The sequence below is a fragment of the Manis javanica genome, chromosome 1 (genome assembly GCF_040802235.1).
Source record: "Manis javanica isolate MJ-LG chromosome 1, MJ_LKY, whole genome shotgun sequence".
NCBI classification, from domain to species: domain Eukaryota; kingdom Metazoa; phylum Chordata; class Mammalia; order Pholidota; family Manidae; genus Manis; species Manis javanica.
In genome coordinates, this window is record NC_133156.1 from 63,947,441 (window position 1) to 63,964,655 (window position 17,215).

General features: G+C 32.3%; 1 protein-coding gene across 13 annotated transcripts in view; it reads right to left on the minus strand.

Annotated features, from left to right (window-relative positions):
- The window catches only part of FER (FER tyrosine kinase), a 461,718-nt gene that overhangs the window by 358,606 nt on the left and 85,897 nt on the right, over nt 1-17,215 (minus strand). For all 13 annotated transcript variants that reach the window (XR_012129973.1, XM_073233126.1, XM_037011947.2 and 10 more), the window contains one exon: nt 1,196-1,318. Coding sequence is in view for 12 of the 13 variants with exons in the window: in XM_073233126.1 (XP_073089227.1) it covers nt 1,196-1,318 (123 nt within the window). In the remaining variant the exon portion in view is untranslated. The remainder of the gene's footprint in view (nt 1-1,195; nt 1,319-17,215) is intronic.

Consider the following 17,215-nt stretch of genomic DNA (forward strand, 5'->3'; position numbering starts at 1 on the left):
TATTTTTACTGTGACTATTGCCCAGATATTGAAGCCTTAAATATCCTCACTAACACAAATTAAGTATATCTTGGAGTGGAATTGTGGCCTCATCTAAATCTCAAATGTGTGAGTTAATACCTTTGAAATACACTGTATAAAAAGGAACAAAATAAAATGGATACAGCTTTTAAAAAAAAAGGTGAGCACTGGATTTGGTTGAGAAAAAAAGGTAAACATAATATACAAACTCATCTAAAATTTCTGGGAAAATAAGAGATGATGGGATACAAAAAAACAGGCACAAAAAATGACAGTAAAAGGAACAGTTCTTCTATGGAAGTAAGGAAGAAGAATGGGTACAAGACATCTAGTCCCAGAAAATAAATACCTGATGATTCTAAATTTTTCTGTAATGTGGAGTCCATCTGCTGACTATGATAGGGGGAATAGGAGATCAGAGATTTGAGAGACATGGAGAGTATTTGAAAAGTTGTGTAGATAGAGAAGTATCAACCAGAGAAATCCTACACATCATAAATTCCATAAGAATCTTGATAAATCAGGCCAGTTGTGAGATATGATAGCAAGAAATTTATATGGTCTAGTCAGGATTAGAGAAACCATACCAGGAAACCCTGTTGGAACAATGACCAAAGCCAGATTAGAAACTAAATTTTAAATCAGAATTTAATTTTAAAACAATAGAAAATACAATTATTTAAACTAAGTAAAAACAAGAATATACCAGTAAAGTCAGAGGATCCAGAAAGATGTTTATGGATCCAGAAATCAGCAAGGAAAAAAACAGTAAGACAAAACAGCACAGCAAATCTCAGAGGGCTTTTCATAGATTTTTCCCAACCAGAAGAAGCCAATTTCTAGATAATACTGGCCTGCTACTTTCTTAACACGATATTCACAGTGAATCTGGTGGATATTAATAAGGGAAGTAAAGATGGCTTTTAGCAAGTTTTTTGAAAAATAGTTCAAACTGCTAAAACACTGAGACATACGATCAGTACTTCACTATTGATAAAACACAGAATCACTTTTCCAGAGTCCTAGAAAATAACTCAACTATACAAAGTTTTAAACTTAAAATACAACTTCAACTTCTAGAAATTTTATATCCATAATACCATGTAAATGAAGTATTTCTGTAAATTAACATCAATTAAACTTTCTTCCTTAGAATTATTTGTGTTTTACTTACTCAGACTTCTTTTCATATGTCTTAGAAGATTCTTCAATACTCTTCTCTAGCTCCAGGGCAACCTCTTCCTTGTTTAAAAGCATCTGCTGTGTCTGCATAAGTTCCTCTGTTAAAGTTTTCAACCTAGAATGAACAGTTTCCTCATTATCTAACAATACATTAATTACACTAATTTTAAAAAAGCATTCACACATCTAAGGTTGTGATGTCCAAAATAGTAGTTACATGTCATTTAATTTAAATAAAAGTAAAATTTCTGTTCCTTGGTTGCATTACCCATATTTCAAGTGCTAAACAGATACATGTGACTGGTGGCTACCTTATTGGATGATGCACAAAACATTTCAATAATCACAGTAAGTACTCTTGGGCATGCTGTTCCAGAGAGTCCTTTTCATCAAATAGAAAAAGAGAAACAGAAAATAGAGAAAGAGTAAAGTTATAAATATAATAAAGTATATTAAATACCTGTCATATCAGGGAAAATATATAGTGAAAAGACCATAGTTTTTGTTTTCAGACAAACATGTATTAACATTCTGACTTTGCCACTTTTTATCTTTGATTATAAACAATTGCTTAAACTCACTGAATCTATTTTCTCATTTGTAATTTAGGTATAGTAATAACTGCTTCAAATCATTGTCTTGAAGGTTAAATTAACTAATGTACATATAATAACTGATACTTGATAAGTAGGTAAATGATTATCTAGTATTATTTGTGTATGTTATTTAATCCTCACAGCAACCTATAAGATAGATACTATTATCCTTGTTTTAAAGAAAAGAAAATGAGGCTCAGTTGCATGGCAATTTAAACTGATAGTAATCTATTTCCATTTCCACATATTGTAATAATGCTTTAGGAGTATTTTCTATATACATAAAAGATGATTAAACATATAAAATTAATATGTACCCATAGACCAGATGATTTTTGATTGCATAAAATGCATTTGGTCCTAAATGTAAATATTTCTACCAAAAAAACATACAGAGATACCATATCACATTACAATTTTTATCCTCAGCTTTTTAATGCAAAATATGAAGCCCAAAATACACAAAAGAAAATACTAAATAACCCGTCTATGAAAATTTAAGTGTATTTAAAAAGATAATAAAGTCAAACTGAAGAAATATTTACAGTGCAAATTAAAAACAAAAACCCTCTTAATGCAGAAAAACTCTTAGAAAAAAGACAAACTAATATGAAAATGAACAAAGAACACAATTGGAAGTTCATCAAGAAAAATTCATATGAACAGTAAGTACACAGAAACATTTACAACCTGACCCACAATTAAACATCTGCAGATTAAATCAATAGTAAGTTATTTTTTACCTCCTAAAATTGAAAAGTGTGAGAAAAATGAAATATTCAGTATTTTCAATATTGTAAGAAAAAAAAGAAACACACATACACTATTGATTTAACAAACTTGACATATATTTTTCAGATGTCAACTTGGAATTGTCTCACAAACTTCAAATTATTTTTTGACCATCTAAAAATCTGTCTTACCAAAATACTTTACAATACGAACAAAATTTGTCCATATGAAAATGTTTGTTGCAACACTGTTTATAAAACAAAACACTAGAAAATACTTAGATGTCCATCAACAGAGGATTGACTGAATAAATATTTAATCCCTTTAAAATAAAGAATAGCATATAGTCACAAAAAAGTAAAATGCACACACATGATAATATGTTCTGGATTGCTATGTTTTGGGTTCTTCTGATTGTTATTTTTTAATAAAAAAGCAAGATACAGAATACATATAACATGGTTCGCCTTTCTATTAAAATAAATGTATGCATATATGTGCTAAAGACTAATTGTATCCCCTAAAAATGTATCTGTTGAAGTCCTAACATGTGATGGTATTTGGAGCCTTTAGGAGATGACTAGGGTCATATGAGGTCACAAGGGTGGGACTTCCTGATGGGATTAGTGGCTTTACAAGAAGAGGTACCAGAGTTTGCTCATGCTCTCTACCTGGGGGCACACAAAGAGGTCATGGAGTACACAACAACAGGGCAGCAGCCTTCATGCCAGGAAGTCTCTCACCAAGAACCAAATTGGCTGGCACCAGAATGGCAAGAAATAAATTATTGTTTTTTAATCCACCAGTTTATGGCACTTTGCTGTCAGCCAGAGCAGAGTAATATAATATGTATATATTTATGTGTGTTTTGTATGTGAATGTACAAGAGAAGAACCAGGTTACTATAAACCAAACTTGCAACATTCTGAAGGGTGTGGGCTTGGCATAGGGAGTGATTTAAGGCAAAAAAAAAAAAAACCTTTTCATATTTTTCTCTTTCTATTATTGAATTTCTTTATAATAAGAATATTTTTTAATTATTAAATAATAGGTAATATATGTGGAAGAGGCAGAAAAATTATGAGACATAATCAGAAGAATCCAAAACACAGTAATCTAGAGCATATCATCTTTGTTTAGAGTTAATCAACATAATAAATCTCAATAAATTTCTGAGGGCATTACTATATAATAACAAAACATAATCAATGGTGCTTATAATAATGATCCAAAATCATAAGGGATTATGATTAGCATTAAGGTTAAATTATCATTGGCATTTTTCTATAAGAATACACATACACATATATTTGAAAGAGAATCACATCAAATCTAGTAAAATTGTGCTTTTTCATTTGGCGAAATGAGCTTTGGCCAACTGGAAAATTCACTTACATGGAATAGTTCATGTTCAGACTAATAAAGAAAGCATTACTGTATTAAAATTAGAGATCATTCTCAAGAAAACTACATTTCAACTTCTGGTTTCAAGTTACTTAGTACACAATTACAAATGAGTAAATAACATTCACATATAATGCTTTGCTGTTTATAAAACTCTGCCTTATATTCAATCTCATTTAATCCTCATGAAAGTCTGAGACACAGGACCCAACACCCAACATACCTGACCCTATCACCTTCTGTCACCCGAGTGTAGAAGTAACAAAGTAAAGACCAGCTTCTCACCATTACCTTGGCCATCACATATCAAAGCTGAATTTGACAGAAAGCTCTTTCCCTCTCTTTATTGCTTTCCCCTCCTCTGTTCTTTTACTTACCTCTTCTATACCTTTCCCTTATCTCTTATTCTCTTCTTGCTTACTCTTCCATTCACCTATCTCTCAATTCTTCATTCATTCATTAAAATAAGCATTTACTAAATACACATTCTTGTCAGGCATTCTACTACACAATAGGGAGAGAATAAACTAGTTTGGCTTCAGGAAACATACATTCTAATAGAAGAGACATGAACCTTTATTTCCTCCAACCCTCTCTTTTCCTCTTCTTTCCTTTCTCTGACTATTACTATTTCCTTTCCCTCATTTCTCTCACTGTACTACATCCTCCTCCCCATCCTGAGATGAATACATAGTCCCATCAAAGTGTAAAATGCAGACATCATGGCTTACTCTTCATAGTATATCCCTTACATTTAGCACAGTGTCTTGCACTAAGTATATGCTCAACGCAGTTGACTATGTCCTGTTTTACTGACTAGAAGCCCACTCATTAAGCTTTTTCAGCAATCCCCTAATAACTCACAAGACTCTCCTGATTCTTACCATTCTGAATTGTCTAGAAACTAAAATCAAAGCACCACATCACTGTGGGAACAGCATAACTTACTACTTTCATCCACCAACTAGTTCTGGGGTTAAGCAGACACATAAACCACTACTGGAGTGGTACACCAAGGGAAGTTTAAGTTCTCTAGATAGGAGTTGTCAGGGCAAAGCTGACTCCCTTCATGTAAAAATAGTCTCATCAAGCTAGTCACCTTACCTTAACACATCAGAGTAAGAGAAGTATTTGTGTTTACAACTCTACATCTCTGCTGCATTTTGTAAAGCACCTTACTCTGGTATAACAGACACCAGCCCTAGAGCCAGACAGATTCAATATTTACTTAGCTTTTCTAAACTTTCACTTACTCCTCTAATAAAATGGAAATTAAATGAACTTAAAGGGCTCCTGAAACTATGATGCATATTTCTAAAGTTACTAGCATAGATCCTAAAGGAGAGCAAGCTCCCTACAAATGTAACTTCATAATCTAAGCCAGTTTTATTACTTTCATAAGAAATATGTTTCTATAAAGTAACTTTAAATTTTGTCTTCTTTTTAAAAAGTATTTTGTAAGCAATAGGTGCAAAGAGTAATGTTGCTCCTAGGATGGGTATAGAATTGAGTATTTAAAAGAACATCTACACTCACTTCAAAGGACAGATCAACCAGACAAAAAATAAGTAGGGAGACAGAGGCACTAAAGAACATATTACAACAGATGGATCTAACTGACATCTACAGAACACTCCATCCAAAAGCACCAGGAAACACATTGTTCTCAAGTGCACATGGAACATTTTCAAGAATAGATCATGTACTAGACAACAAAAAGAGCCTCAGTAAATTCAAAAAGATTGAAATTGTACCATCCAGCATCTGAGATCACAAAGGTATGAAACTAGAAATACATTACACAGAGAAAATGAAACAGCCCACAAACATATGGAGGCTCAAAAACATGCTCCTAAATAATCAATGGATCAATGACCAATTCCAAATAAAAACAGAGATCAAGCAATATATGGAGACAAATGACAACAATAATACAATACCACAAAAATCTGTGGGATGCAGCAAAGGCGGTGCTAAGAGGGAAGGACACTGAATTACAGGCATACTTAAGGAAAGAAGAACAATCCCAAATTATCAGTCTAAACTCGCAATTAATGATACTAGAAAAAGAAGAACAAATGAGGCCCAAAGTCGGTAGAAGTAGGGACATAATAAAAATTACAGCATAAATAAACAAAATCGGAAGAATAAAACAATATGAAAGAATCAATGAAAGCAGGAGCTGGTTCTTTGAGAAAATAAACAAAATAGATAAATCCCTAGACAGACTTGTCAAGAAAAAAAGAAAGTTAACACACATAAACAGAATCAGAAATGAAAACAGAAAAATCACTATGGACACCACAGAAATACAAAGAATTATTAGAGAATACTATGAGAAATTATATGCTAACAAAGTGAATAGCATATAGAAATAGAAGAAATGGACAACTTTCTAGAAAAATACAACCTTCCAAGGCTGACTCAGGAAGAAACAGAAAATCTGAATAGACCAATTACCAGCAAGGAAATTGAATTGGTAATCAAAAACCTACCTAAGAACAAAATCCCTGGACCAGATGGTTTCACTGATGAATTTTTTCAAACATTTAGTGAAGACCTAATACCCAACCTCCTTAAAATTTTCCATCAAGTAGAAGGGGAGGGAATACTTCCAAACTCATTCTACAAGGCCAGCGTCACTCTTCATGAACATATCTTCCCGGGCAAGGGAAACAAAAGTAAAAATGAACAAATGGGGATGTATCAAACTAAAAGGCTTCTGTACAGCCAAGGACACCATCAGTAGAACAAAAAGACATCCTACAGTATGGGAGAATATATTCAGAATTGACATATCCAATAAGGGGTTGAAATCCAAATTATATAAATAGCTCACATACCTCAACAAACAAAAAGCAAATAAGCCAATTAAAAAATGGGCAGAGGAGCTGAACAGACACTTCTCCAAAGAAGAAATTCAGATGGCCAACAGGCACATGAAAAGATGCTCCACATTGCTAATCATCAGAGAAATGCAAATTAAAACCAGAACAAGGTATCATCTCACACCAGTTAGGATGGCCAACATCCAAAAGACAAAAACAACAAATGTTCGTGAGGATGGAGAAAGGGGAACCCTCCTACACTGCTGGTGGGAATGTAAAGTAGTTCAACCATTGTGGAAAGCAGTATGGAGATTCCTCAAAAAACTCAAAATAGAAATACCATTTGACTCAGGAATTTCACTCCTAGGAATTTACCCAAAGAATGTAGCAGCCCAGTTTGAAAAAGACAGATGCACCCCTATGTTTATCACAGCACTATTTACAATAGCCAAGAAATGGAAGCAACCTAAGTGTCCATCAGTAGATGAATGGATAAAGAAGATGTGGTACATATACACAATGGAATATTATTCAGCCATAAGAAGAAAACAAATCCTACCATTCACAACAATGTGGATGGAGCTAGAGGGTATTATGCTCAGTGAAATAAGCCAGACAGAGAAAGACAAGTATCAGATGATTTCACTCATCTGTGGAGTATAAAAACAAAGAAAAAACTGAAGGAACAAAACAGCAGCAGACTCACAGAAGCCAAGAATCGTCTAACAGTTACCAAAGGGAACATGACTGGGGAGGATGGGTGGGAAGAGAAAGATAAGGGGGAAAAGGGGCATTACGATTAGCACACATAATGTAGTGGAGGAGGGGACATGGGAAAGGCAGTATAACACAGAGAAGACAAGTAATGATTCTATAGCATCTTACTATGCTGATAGACAGTGACTGTAATATGGTATGTAGTGGGGACTTGATAGTAGGGGGAGTCTAGTAACCACAATGTTGTTCAAGTAACTGTATATTAACAATACCAAAATAAAAAATAAAAAATAATGGGTGGAGGATATGAACAGATTTCTTTCCAAAGAAGAAATTCAGATGGCCAACAGGCACATGAATAGATGCTCCAATTCGCTAATTATCAGGGAAATGCAAATTAAAACCACAATAAGATATCACCTCACACCAGTTAGTATGGCCAAGTCAGCTCATTTGTGAAAGCAATTAGGCAATACTTAACAATTTTTCTTTTCAGATTACTGCTTTGTGCTAAAACAACTTTAGTCCAAAAAAAGAAAGAAAGCTACCACCAGTTTACCATATTCCCTAAAGATTGGAAAAGCACTAGAAGTTAAAAAAAGGCCTAGAAAAAATAACAATAACCCTGGTCCCTGGCAGGTCTGTTCAGTTAGAATTTACTACCTGTTCAGTTTAGCAACAAAGACCCGAGGAAGAAAGAAAGGTGACAATAATAGAGAGGACATCAGAGGGAAAGGAATAATATTAGTTTCTTCTACATTTCCTGTCTCCTGATGATGTCAAGAAAATAGGACCTTTTCTTGAGGCTTTACTTTTTTATAGTTTTAGACAAAGCATAATGAGCTCTATGCAAAGTCTTCTTAAATAAAAGATTGAGTAAAGGTAAGTCTATGCAGTCAAAAGTTCTTAATATTTCTAAACTTCTAGATCCATGGTTGCGAATTCAAAGAAGAAAAGACAAATGATTTAGAAGATTGGAGCTCTATTACATGGGGAAAGTATTTTCCCTTTTCACCACCATACCCTGGGAAACAAAGTAAAGTGGGGGTAGAATAAGTGAAGAAAAAAACATTCTGGTAATTCAGTTTATAGAAACATAATAAACATAACTGTTTCAAATTTTAAAGCATTACTCACCACAGTGTCATTGTTACATGTTTTATACACATATGTAGTAATAACAGTTTAAATGGCTCCTTCTTTACATTTTAAAATTAAATATCATGTATTTCCTTAAATAATTATAATGCAAAACAGTTAAATGTCAGAAAAGGACACTGCCTAAAAAAGAACTCACAAAACTGACATAATACTTAACACTTCCTAAGTGCCAAGTACGGTTTTAAGTACTTTATAAATAAGCACTGAAATTCATAACATTCTTATAACAACACTATTATTATTCCATTTACATATGAGAAACTGAGGCACAAAGAGATTAAGGTTCTTGTTCAAGATCACAAAGCTGGTAAGCGGTAGAGCTGGTAATAGAGCTCAGGCAGCTTAGAAACCATGAGCTTAACAAGTAATATCCTCTGTTTAGTAATTGCATCTCAAAGAATTTATCCAACATATATGCTTCAACAACTGCACAAAGATGTCAAGTACAGGGATATTTACCGAAGCACTGCTGGTAAGCACAAGAACTACAGGTTAACTCACTGTAATGCTGGCACTTAACTTCAGGCACCTCACTTGCATGACCCCTTCCAGGGCTCTGTACTTAACTTTTATATTTGTAAGTTTGTATAGTTTTTCCTAAAGATGTCACCCCTTCCCAATTTTATAAGCTTCAAGCTCCACAAGACCTCCTCTACCCCGATAATAGGAAAAAACTGGAGATAAATGTCCATCTATAAATAACCAAATTAAATAAATTGTTACATGCGAGAAGTAAAACATTATTAAGATTTCATAGATGTGAAGAAGAGAATGATGCAAAAGAGTATGAATAAAATAACTACTTTTATCAAGAAAACAATTCATATGTATATGCTTGTGTATACATTCTGGAAAGATTCATAAACTTTTTTCACAAGTTAACATTCCAATGTAGAAAAGGGATTTACAAAAAGGAGGGAGAACTTTGATTTTCATTGTATACCCTTCTGTAAGTTTTTATGGATTTTATCATCTGCATGCATTAGTTATATAATTTTTAAAGATTTAATTATACTTAAAAATACAAAAACCTGAAACAATCATTGTGGATAATAACAAGTATTCAGTACTTACACAATACTTTTTACATCCTCAAACCATTGGCAATCATTTTCTAAAGTCTATAGCACTCTTACAGAGATCCAATGTCCAAAAAATATTATAAATTATAAATTTTCAAACTGTCACATTGACACTTGTTCTTTTTAATAAAAAAAGAACAAACAGAATTCAGGTTACAGTTGCTTGAAGAAAGTTCTCTTTTTTCTTTTGTCTATTACTACATCTCTTTTTACATGTATTACTGTGACATAAATTGAAGAAATAAACTATTTCTTGCAATCTGTTAAAATTGTAGCAGCATAGTAATTATGGATGACATAAATCTTTATTAGCTTTTCTCAAGATTCAGAAGAAGAGAGCTTCTCATTACCCAAGTAGACATTAAGAGTTTCTGTTAAATACCTTCTAATACACAACCTAATCCACCTCTCATCCAACAAATCCACCGGCCTTCTATGCAGGTTCTTCTTTTCCCTTAATTAAAATATGTTCTAACATGTCTTCTGCTTTCTAATATTTTACACATTTTCAAGTCTTTCCAACTCACTCACTCCAAAAAGTATTTTCCTACCATAGACTGGCATAACTGCAGTACATGTTTAACCAAAGATCTAACTTGAACAAAGAATGTAAATGAGAATAGGCAAAAAAAGACTGGATAAAATCAATGTCCTGCTTAAGATGTGAGAGTGTGGCAGTATTTGTCATTCCGTGATTGGTAAGGTTGGTTCAGATGGTCTAATGGGTTAAACGGGTGTCATTCTCTACAACATGAGTCAAACAAAATTTTCTGTAAAGGGTTGGAGAGTGAATATTTTAGGCTTTGCTACCAAGAGGCAAAGCTAAGGATATTGTATAGGTAATAATACAATGAAAGCTAAAAAAATTTTATTAACAAATTCAGAAAATAATAATAGAGTACAATTTATTTTAACACTACTCTACTAATGAGGACAGAAGTCTTTTGAGAGTGATAATAGTTCTCTTCATTGGGGTTTAAAATTAGTTCTTATCATCAAATCAACTATAAATGTTCACTTGCTAATACAGATATGTAATGATATTTTATGTATTTCACCTATAAAAATATATTTGCACACAGATGGGTACAGCTAAATACCAATATCAATCCATGAGCACCTGATTTTAATTGAGTTTATTTATCTACTTATCAGGCATTTATAAAATTACATTGCACATTTTTTAGCATATCATTACATTGTAGATTCATCACTTCTAATTAAAAGTTAGTGAGAACTACTCAATTATACAGTTAATCGGATTTTGAAATGTCAAAATATATGCACCAACATCCAAAACTCACTGCAGGAAACGTAGTTAGAGCTCATAAAATATATTAGCTACAAATTTGGTGTGAATTGTGATTTTGCTTCTTGTTTAACTGTTTGACAGCACAAGAAGTATTAAAACAACCCGACATTACCTGGGATTCAAATAACATTAGCTGTCATCTAAATGACTTCACTGCACTATAAATTCTGCATATAAGCACTGTATTATCTTGTAATTTGACATTGAAATTCATTAAGAAAACTACCATATCTGCAGCACAAGCTAATTTCCAAAGTTTCTGGAATTCAATGTGCAATAATAGTGGTTGAGGGAAATTCTGATTATTTAGAAAAATTTCTATCTTGGCTTTGTGCTAATAAAAAAATCAAAATAAAACTTTACCACTGCTAAATTGCCAAAGTCCTACATGACAGGCAAATAAGGATATTAAGTTTCAATTTCTGACTAAAATTCATGCAATTGCTGATGGTCAGTCAAGTCCTCAAGAGCAAATAAAAGTCACTGTTGACTTTTTTAGTTTAAGAACATAAGTTTAGATTCAAACATTTTCCACCAAGTACCTGCTGATGAATAATACTATGAATAACCACAGAATTTAACATCTAACTTTTTCACAAGTTTGTGAATTTGTTCAACTAAGCCTCTTTCTGATCCACATGTATTTCTAACACCATCAGTTATAATACATCTTAACAGAATCTACTTCAGTTTGTACTGGATTAGTATCTTCATAAATTTGAAAATATTTTTGTCTGTAGGTGACCCACACAGGCTTTTCATACACAGTAAATCTTCAGTCACTTCAAACTTTTCCTCAAGTAAACAACTGAGCAGTTATGATGGCACCTGCTGACTCATCAAGAGCCAGGGAAAACCACTTGAAATCATTTGTCCAATTTTTTGAATTACTTAATGATATAGCTCCCAATGTTCTCAATTCTTCAAACAAAGTTCTTGCTCTAATTCTCTAGACATATTTCTTCAGTTAATGCAATGAAACACTACTCAATAAAATCACTGCAACTGGCTTTCCTTGCTTGGCTAACAAATGAGCCATCCTGCAACTTATTTTGGTTGTATCCTCATTTTCATACTTTTTTTCCTGAAGAAAACCTGTTGTGATGAGGTATTCCATTTTTAATTTTCTAAGTTTTGTGACTAGTGCACTCATCCTGTGAGCTGCTAATAATGAGATGAGTGTTTAGTCTGATGTCAACATATATTGTATTATTTTATTTAGTGCAGCCATATTGTCACTGCCTAATAAACACAATGCTTTGCCATCTATTTCATTAACAAAATAACCCATTCTCCATAGTGTCTTAAAAGTTTGACACCCAAAATCCATCTTCTCTTCTTGACACAATAGGCAAGGACTGATAATAGAATGTAAATAAAATGCTGTAGTACAGTGATAAGTGTGGCACTCAAAATGTTTCTGAGTTGGGACTGTGTCACTGTGATCTGTAGTGTGCCAAGGAGCAGTGTAAAGTGATGAGAATGCCGTATGTCTCTATCGAAACTGCTCGACTCTGCCACCAGAGCAGGAAATCACCCATAGATAATAGCGAAGTGAATAAGTGTGGCTGTGTTCCAATAAAACTTTATTTATGCTCTCTGATGTTTAAATGTCATATAACTTTCATATGTCACAAAATATAGTTCTTCTTTCAATTTTTTTTGGTACAAAAAAAGTAGCAAGCTGGATTTGGCCCACAGGCTGTAGTTTGCCAACTCATATTCCACAGAATCCAAAGGAATCACTTTTCCACATGGAGAATTACCATTCCTCAATTAAGAAATCTTATTTATATCCCACTGTTAAAGCTAAACATGTCTGACTTTAAATTATTTCAATATATGGGGAAACATGAGGTCTAACCTTGGGCTTCAGTTTAGAATATAAGACCATATACTTAACACAATCTTCTGGACTTCAAACATATTTCCTACTGTTAAGTAGTAACAATTTATAATAAAGAGACCTCATTTGAAACTAGAAAGCTGTGAGTCAACAAAAGAACTAAATATGGACCATAACTCTTCACTATTTTACTAAAATTAATCAAATTCCTCATTTGGCAGACATGTTAATGCTCATATTATTTTGGAAAACAACTTGCTATCTATAATTTGCCTTACTTAAATTACTGATATGCTGATTCACAATTCCATTTACTCTGTTCACTCATTACAGACCACATTACAGACTCACTCATTACAGACTCCATTACAGACCACAAATGGATACCTCATCTATCCAAAATGCCAAAACCCATACAACAGACACTTAAATACATTATTCTAATGTTCAAAATTTTATAGAGCTGAATTTTTCAAGTTATTTTCATGAACTGAACTAAAACTACTGAGTCCAAATTACTCAATTAAATAGTGATCAGGTGAGAGGAAATATTTGCATATATAATCTTAATAAATGGATGATTAAAAATCAATACAGCAGAATACCTCTTTCGACATTTAGCAAAGAAGAGAAATTCAAAAAAGGGTAGGGGTATTGGAGGGGAAGGAGGAAGGCTGTACATAACAGAGATTCAAGCTATACATAAAAAATTCAAGGCTGAAGATAATACAACCTCAATGTATGTGGGAAGTACACAATCTCATGTGTCCAGTGCTAGAAAGTATCAGTCTGTTAAACACCTCTTTCCCACATTGTGATCTACCATGCAAAACAGTTTCCTATTAATAGGAAATAAACAGTCCTGCAAATTGAGTTTAACATATATATACCATACACACACACACACACTTTATAAATATAGTTAATAGATCAATAATGAAAGTACGATAAAATGCTTAGTGGCACATATTTAGATGGGTAAATCTGCAGTAACTTTATAATTTACTATTATATCATTAGATTTCCATCAAGTCTAAAAAGGAGCAGGCATCAACACTATATAAAATTATTTTGGATATAAATACCAGTTGTGCAATAATCTCAGAACCTCTTATATTTGTTTGAGAAGATCCTACATGATACAATAAGCAGAAACCAAAAATAAAGATTATTAAATTTGTAAGTCTCTGCTAATAAAAACAATATTTGTGTTACATTTAGTGATCTAAGAAAAAAATTTAAAGGTATCTTTCTATGCCTAGCAAAGTGAACAAGATAACCTAAGACAAAGAGCATCTATATAACCTTCAAATACCTTAAATGTCAAGACTGGCCCCAGAAGTTTAGCAGATCAGAAGAAAAGCAGAGTCAAAAAGAGATTCCAGTTAGACTATTACAAAAATTCTAATTTTTCCCAATAATGCTAAACAATTTGAAGAACATGAGTTGATTTTAAAAGTTTAACACAAAGACATTCTTTAAATATGAAAGATATTTAAGTAGAGCAGCAGTCCTTAGCCATTTTGATTCATGAAGCCGTCTGAAAATTTCCATGCATCCCCACAGAAAGTAACACCCACATTTCTAACATAATTTTAGTGGGCTTATGGCAGATTTTCAATCCTGTCTGCACATTAAAATCACCTGGAAAGTTTACAAAAAGTTCCAGTGCCTGGATCTTACTCTAAGAAAAGCTGACTTCTTTGGTTTGTGTTGGGTCCCAGGCATCAGCAATTTTTAAAACTCCCTAAGTGATCCTAATATAAAGCCAGAGATGACTTCCACTATTCAGAAACTCCCTGAAATCTCTCCACAAAACCATCTTCATTCACTCACATTCAACAATGATGTTAAACATTCACAAATATGACATCTAGCCAAGAATTTTGAAGAGTCCAAAAGAAATGTAGTCTAGATTTTTCTTTGTTTCATGGTCACTACTAATCAGCAACCTAGCAGATTACCAGTATGACTTCTATTTATAGAAAAATTCTCCAAGAGAATTAATGAATCTCACTTCCAAGCTAATGCAACCTTTCACAAAGGATGGAGCCACTGATCACTTAAACAAACATAAAGGAGTGCAAAACAAAAAGAAAAATGTTCTCAAGTTTTCCTTAATATCATTCTTTATTAGTGCATTAGAGCTCTTAGATGGGCTAAGGAAAAACAGAAAACAGGGAAGCACACACCATAAAATATCAGCATTTTCAATAAAGCTTTTGAGAGTATTGTATTCTAAAACTACCTAAAGAAATATGACTCAGGAACAAATGCTTAGTGAAAGGAAAAAGAACACAATGAGAGGAAAAATAAATAGCTAATATTCGAAAGAGAATTTATCTAATGATAAAACTGTGAGATGAGAAAGAAAACCACATTCATTTAATATTATAATAAATTGTGCAATAATCTCAGAACCTCTTATATTTGTTTGAGATCCTACATGATCCAATAAGCAGAAACCAAAAATACAGATTATTAAATTTGTCTCTGCTAATAAAAACAATGTTCATGTTAAACTTAGTAATCTAAGAAAAAAATTTATATGCCCCAACATGCTTACCTATTTAATTTGCCTCCATTTGAAGGTATGTGTATACAAACATATATAGTTACTACTTTTTTATAAATAGACTCATTCCACCAATATTGTTCTATAACTTGTTTCATAGATCTTTCCATATAAGAATATATATAAATATATCTTATTCTATTTAAAACCCATATAATATGGATAAACTGCGGCTATAGTTTGGATATACCGTAATTCATTTAACCAATCACTTTTTGAAGAATACTTAGTGTTTCCAGTTTTTTACCAAAACAAAGACACTGTTTTGAGAACTTTAAAATCCTTGGCCTCTATCCAAATATCATATATATTAAAATGCGATTTCTAAGAAACCCTCATTCATATGCAAACATTAAAAAGTGAGGGATTTTAACCTGTGAATTAATCAGTGAATTGTTTGAAATATTTTTGTGTATACTGAATTTAGTAATTCATTAAGGTAATTCCTATAATACTTGTAACATAATTTTCTATTCATATTTTGGAACTAAACAAACTTTTTCAGACTGCAAATATTTCCAAAGGCCCCTGAAAAACATAAACACTGTGCTTAGAGTTCTTAATGTATAAAACCACACCAAGCACTAATAAAAAACACCAATATAAATCAATACATAGCACTTACAATAGCTAGGGACTATTCTATGTATCTACATTTATTCATGCACATCATCTTCCCAATAACACTATTAGTTGGGTGCCATTATTATTACCATTTTACATTTGAGGAAAATGGCATAAAGGGATTAAATAATCTGTCCACTTTCATAAAGGTAATAAGCCACACTGTAAGGATTCAGACCCAGGAAACATACCATGCTATGTTAGTTCATTTATCTTTGCATACTTGTAGACCAAAGTCCTAGAAGGAGAATTTGTAAGCCAAAGATATATGCAATTTGATTTGATATATATTGTCAAATTATCCTCCAAAAAGATTTTACTAATTTATATTTCTGCCAAGACTTTATAAGAGGGTTTATTTCTTCATACCCTACACAATACTGGGTATTACCAAATTATTTAATCCTTGCCAATCAGGTAGGTGAAATGGCTTTTTTTTAAAAAAAAACATATTTCTTTAATTGTCATGGAAAAATTGTTATAGAAAGTTTTATTGGTCATTTGTATTTAGTTTCTATCTTTGTTCATTCATTTCTCTTGGGCATAATATTTCAACATAATCAAAATTAACACACTAATGCTTCAGGAAAGAAAAGATATTAAACTTTAAGGTATTAATATCAGGGTAAAAATAAATTAATATTTTCCTCTTGCATTATATTAAAACACACACACATGTATTCATATGCATTATATATATATCTTGCATTATATTAAAACACACACATATGCATTATATATATATATTGCATTACATTAAAACACACACACACACAAATTCATATACACACACATTTTAATGAAATTACCCTAGATTATTTTAACACTGCCAATAGACAGAATAAATCATTCTTGAAATAAAATTCTTGAGGAAAGCCAAATCTTAAAATTCATATCCTGAATTTAGACACTATTCAATGAAACGTAAGCTAAAGTTTTACCTCAGTTAATATATAAGAAATCAAATCTATTATATTATAAAATATTTATTCTTTAATTTATTACATTTCTGTTCATTGCTTCATCATGGTAATTAAGAAAAATGACTTATAAGCATAACTAGTTTTGCTCTCATTATACGCTGAAAAGCAACAAAACAAATTCTTCTTTACTTACAAAATCTCCCGTTTTACAT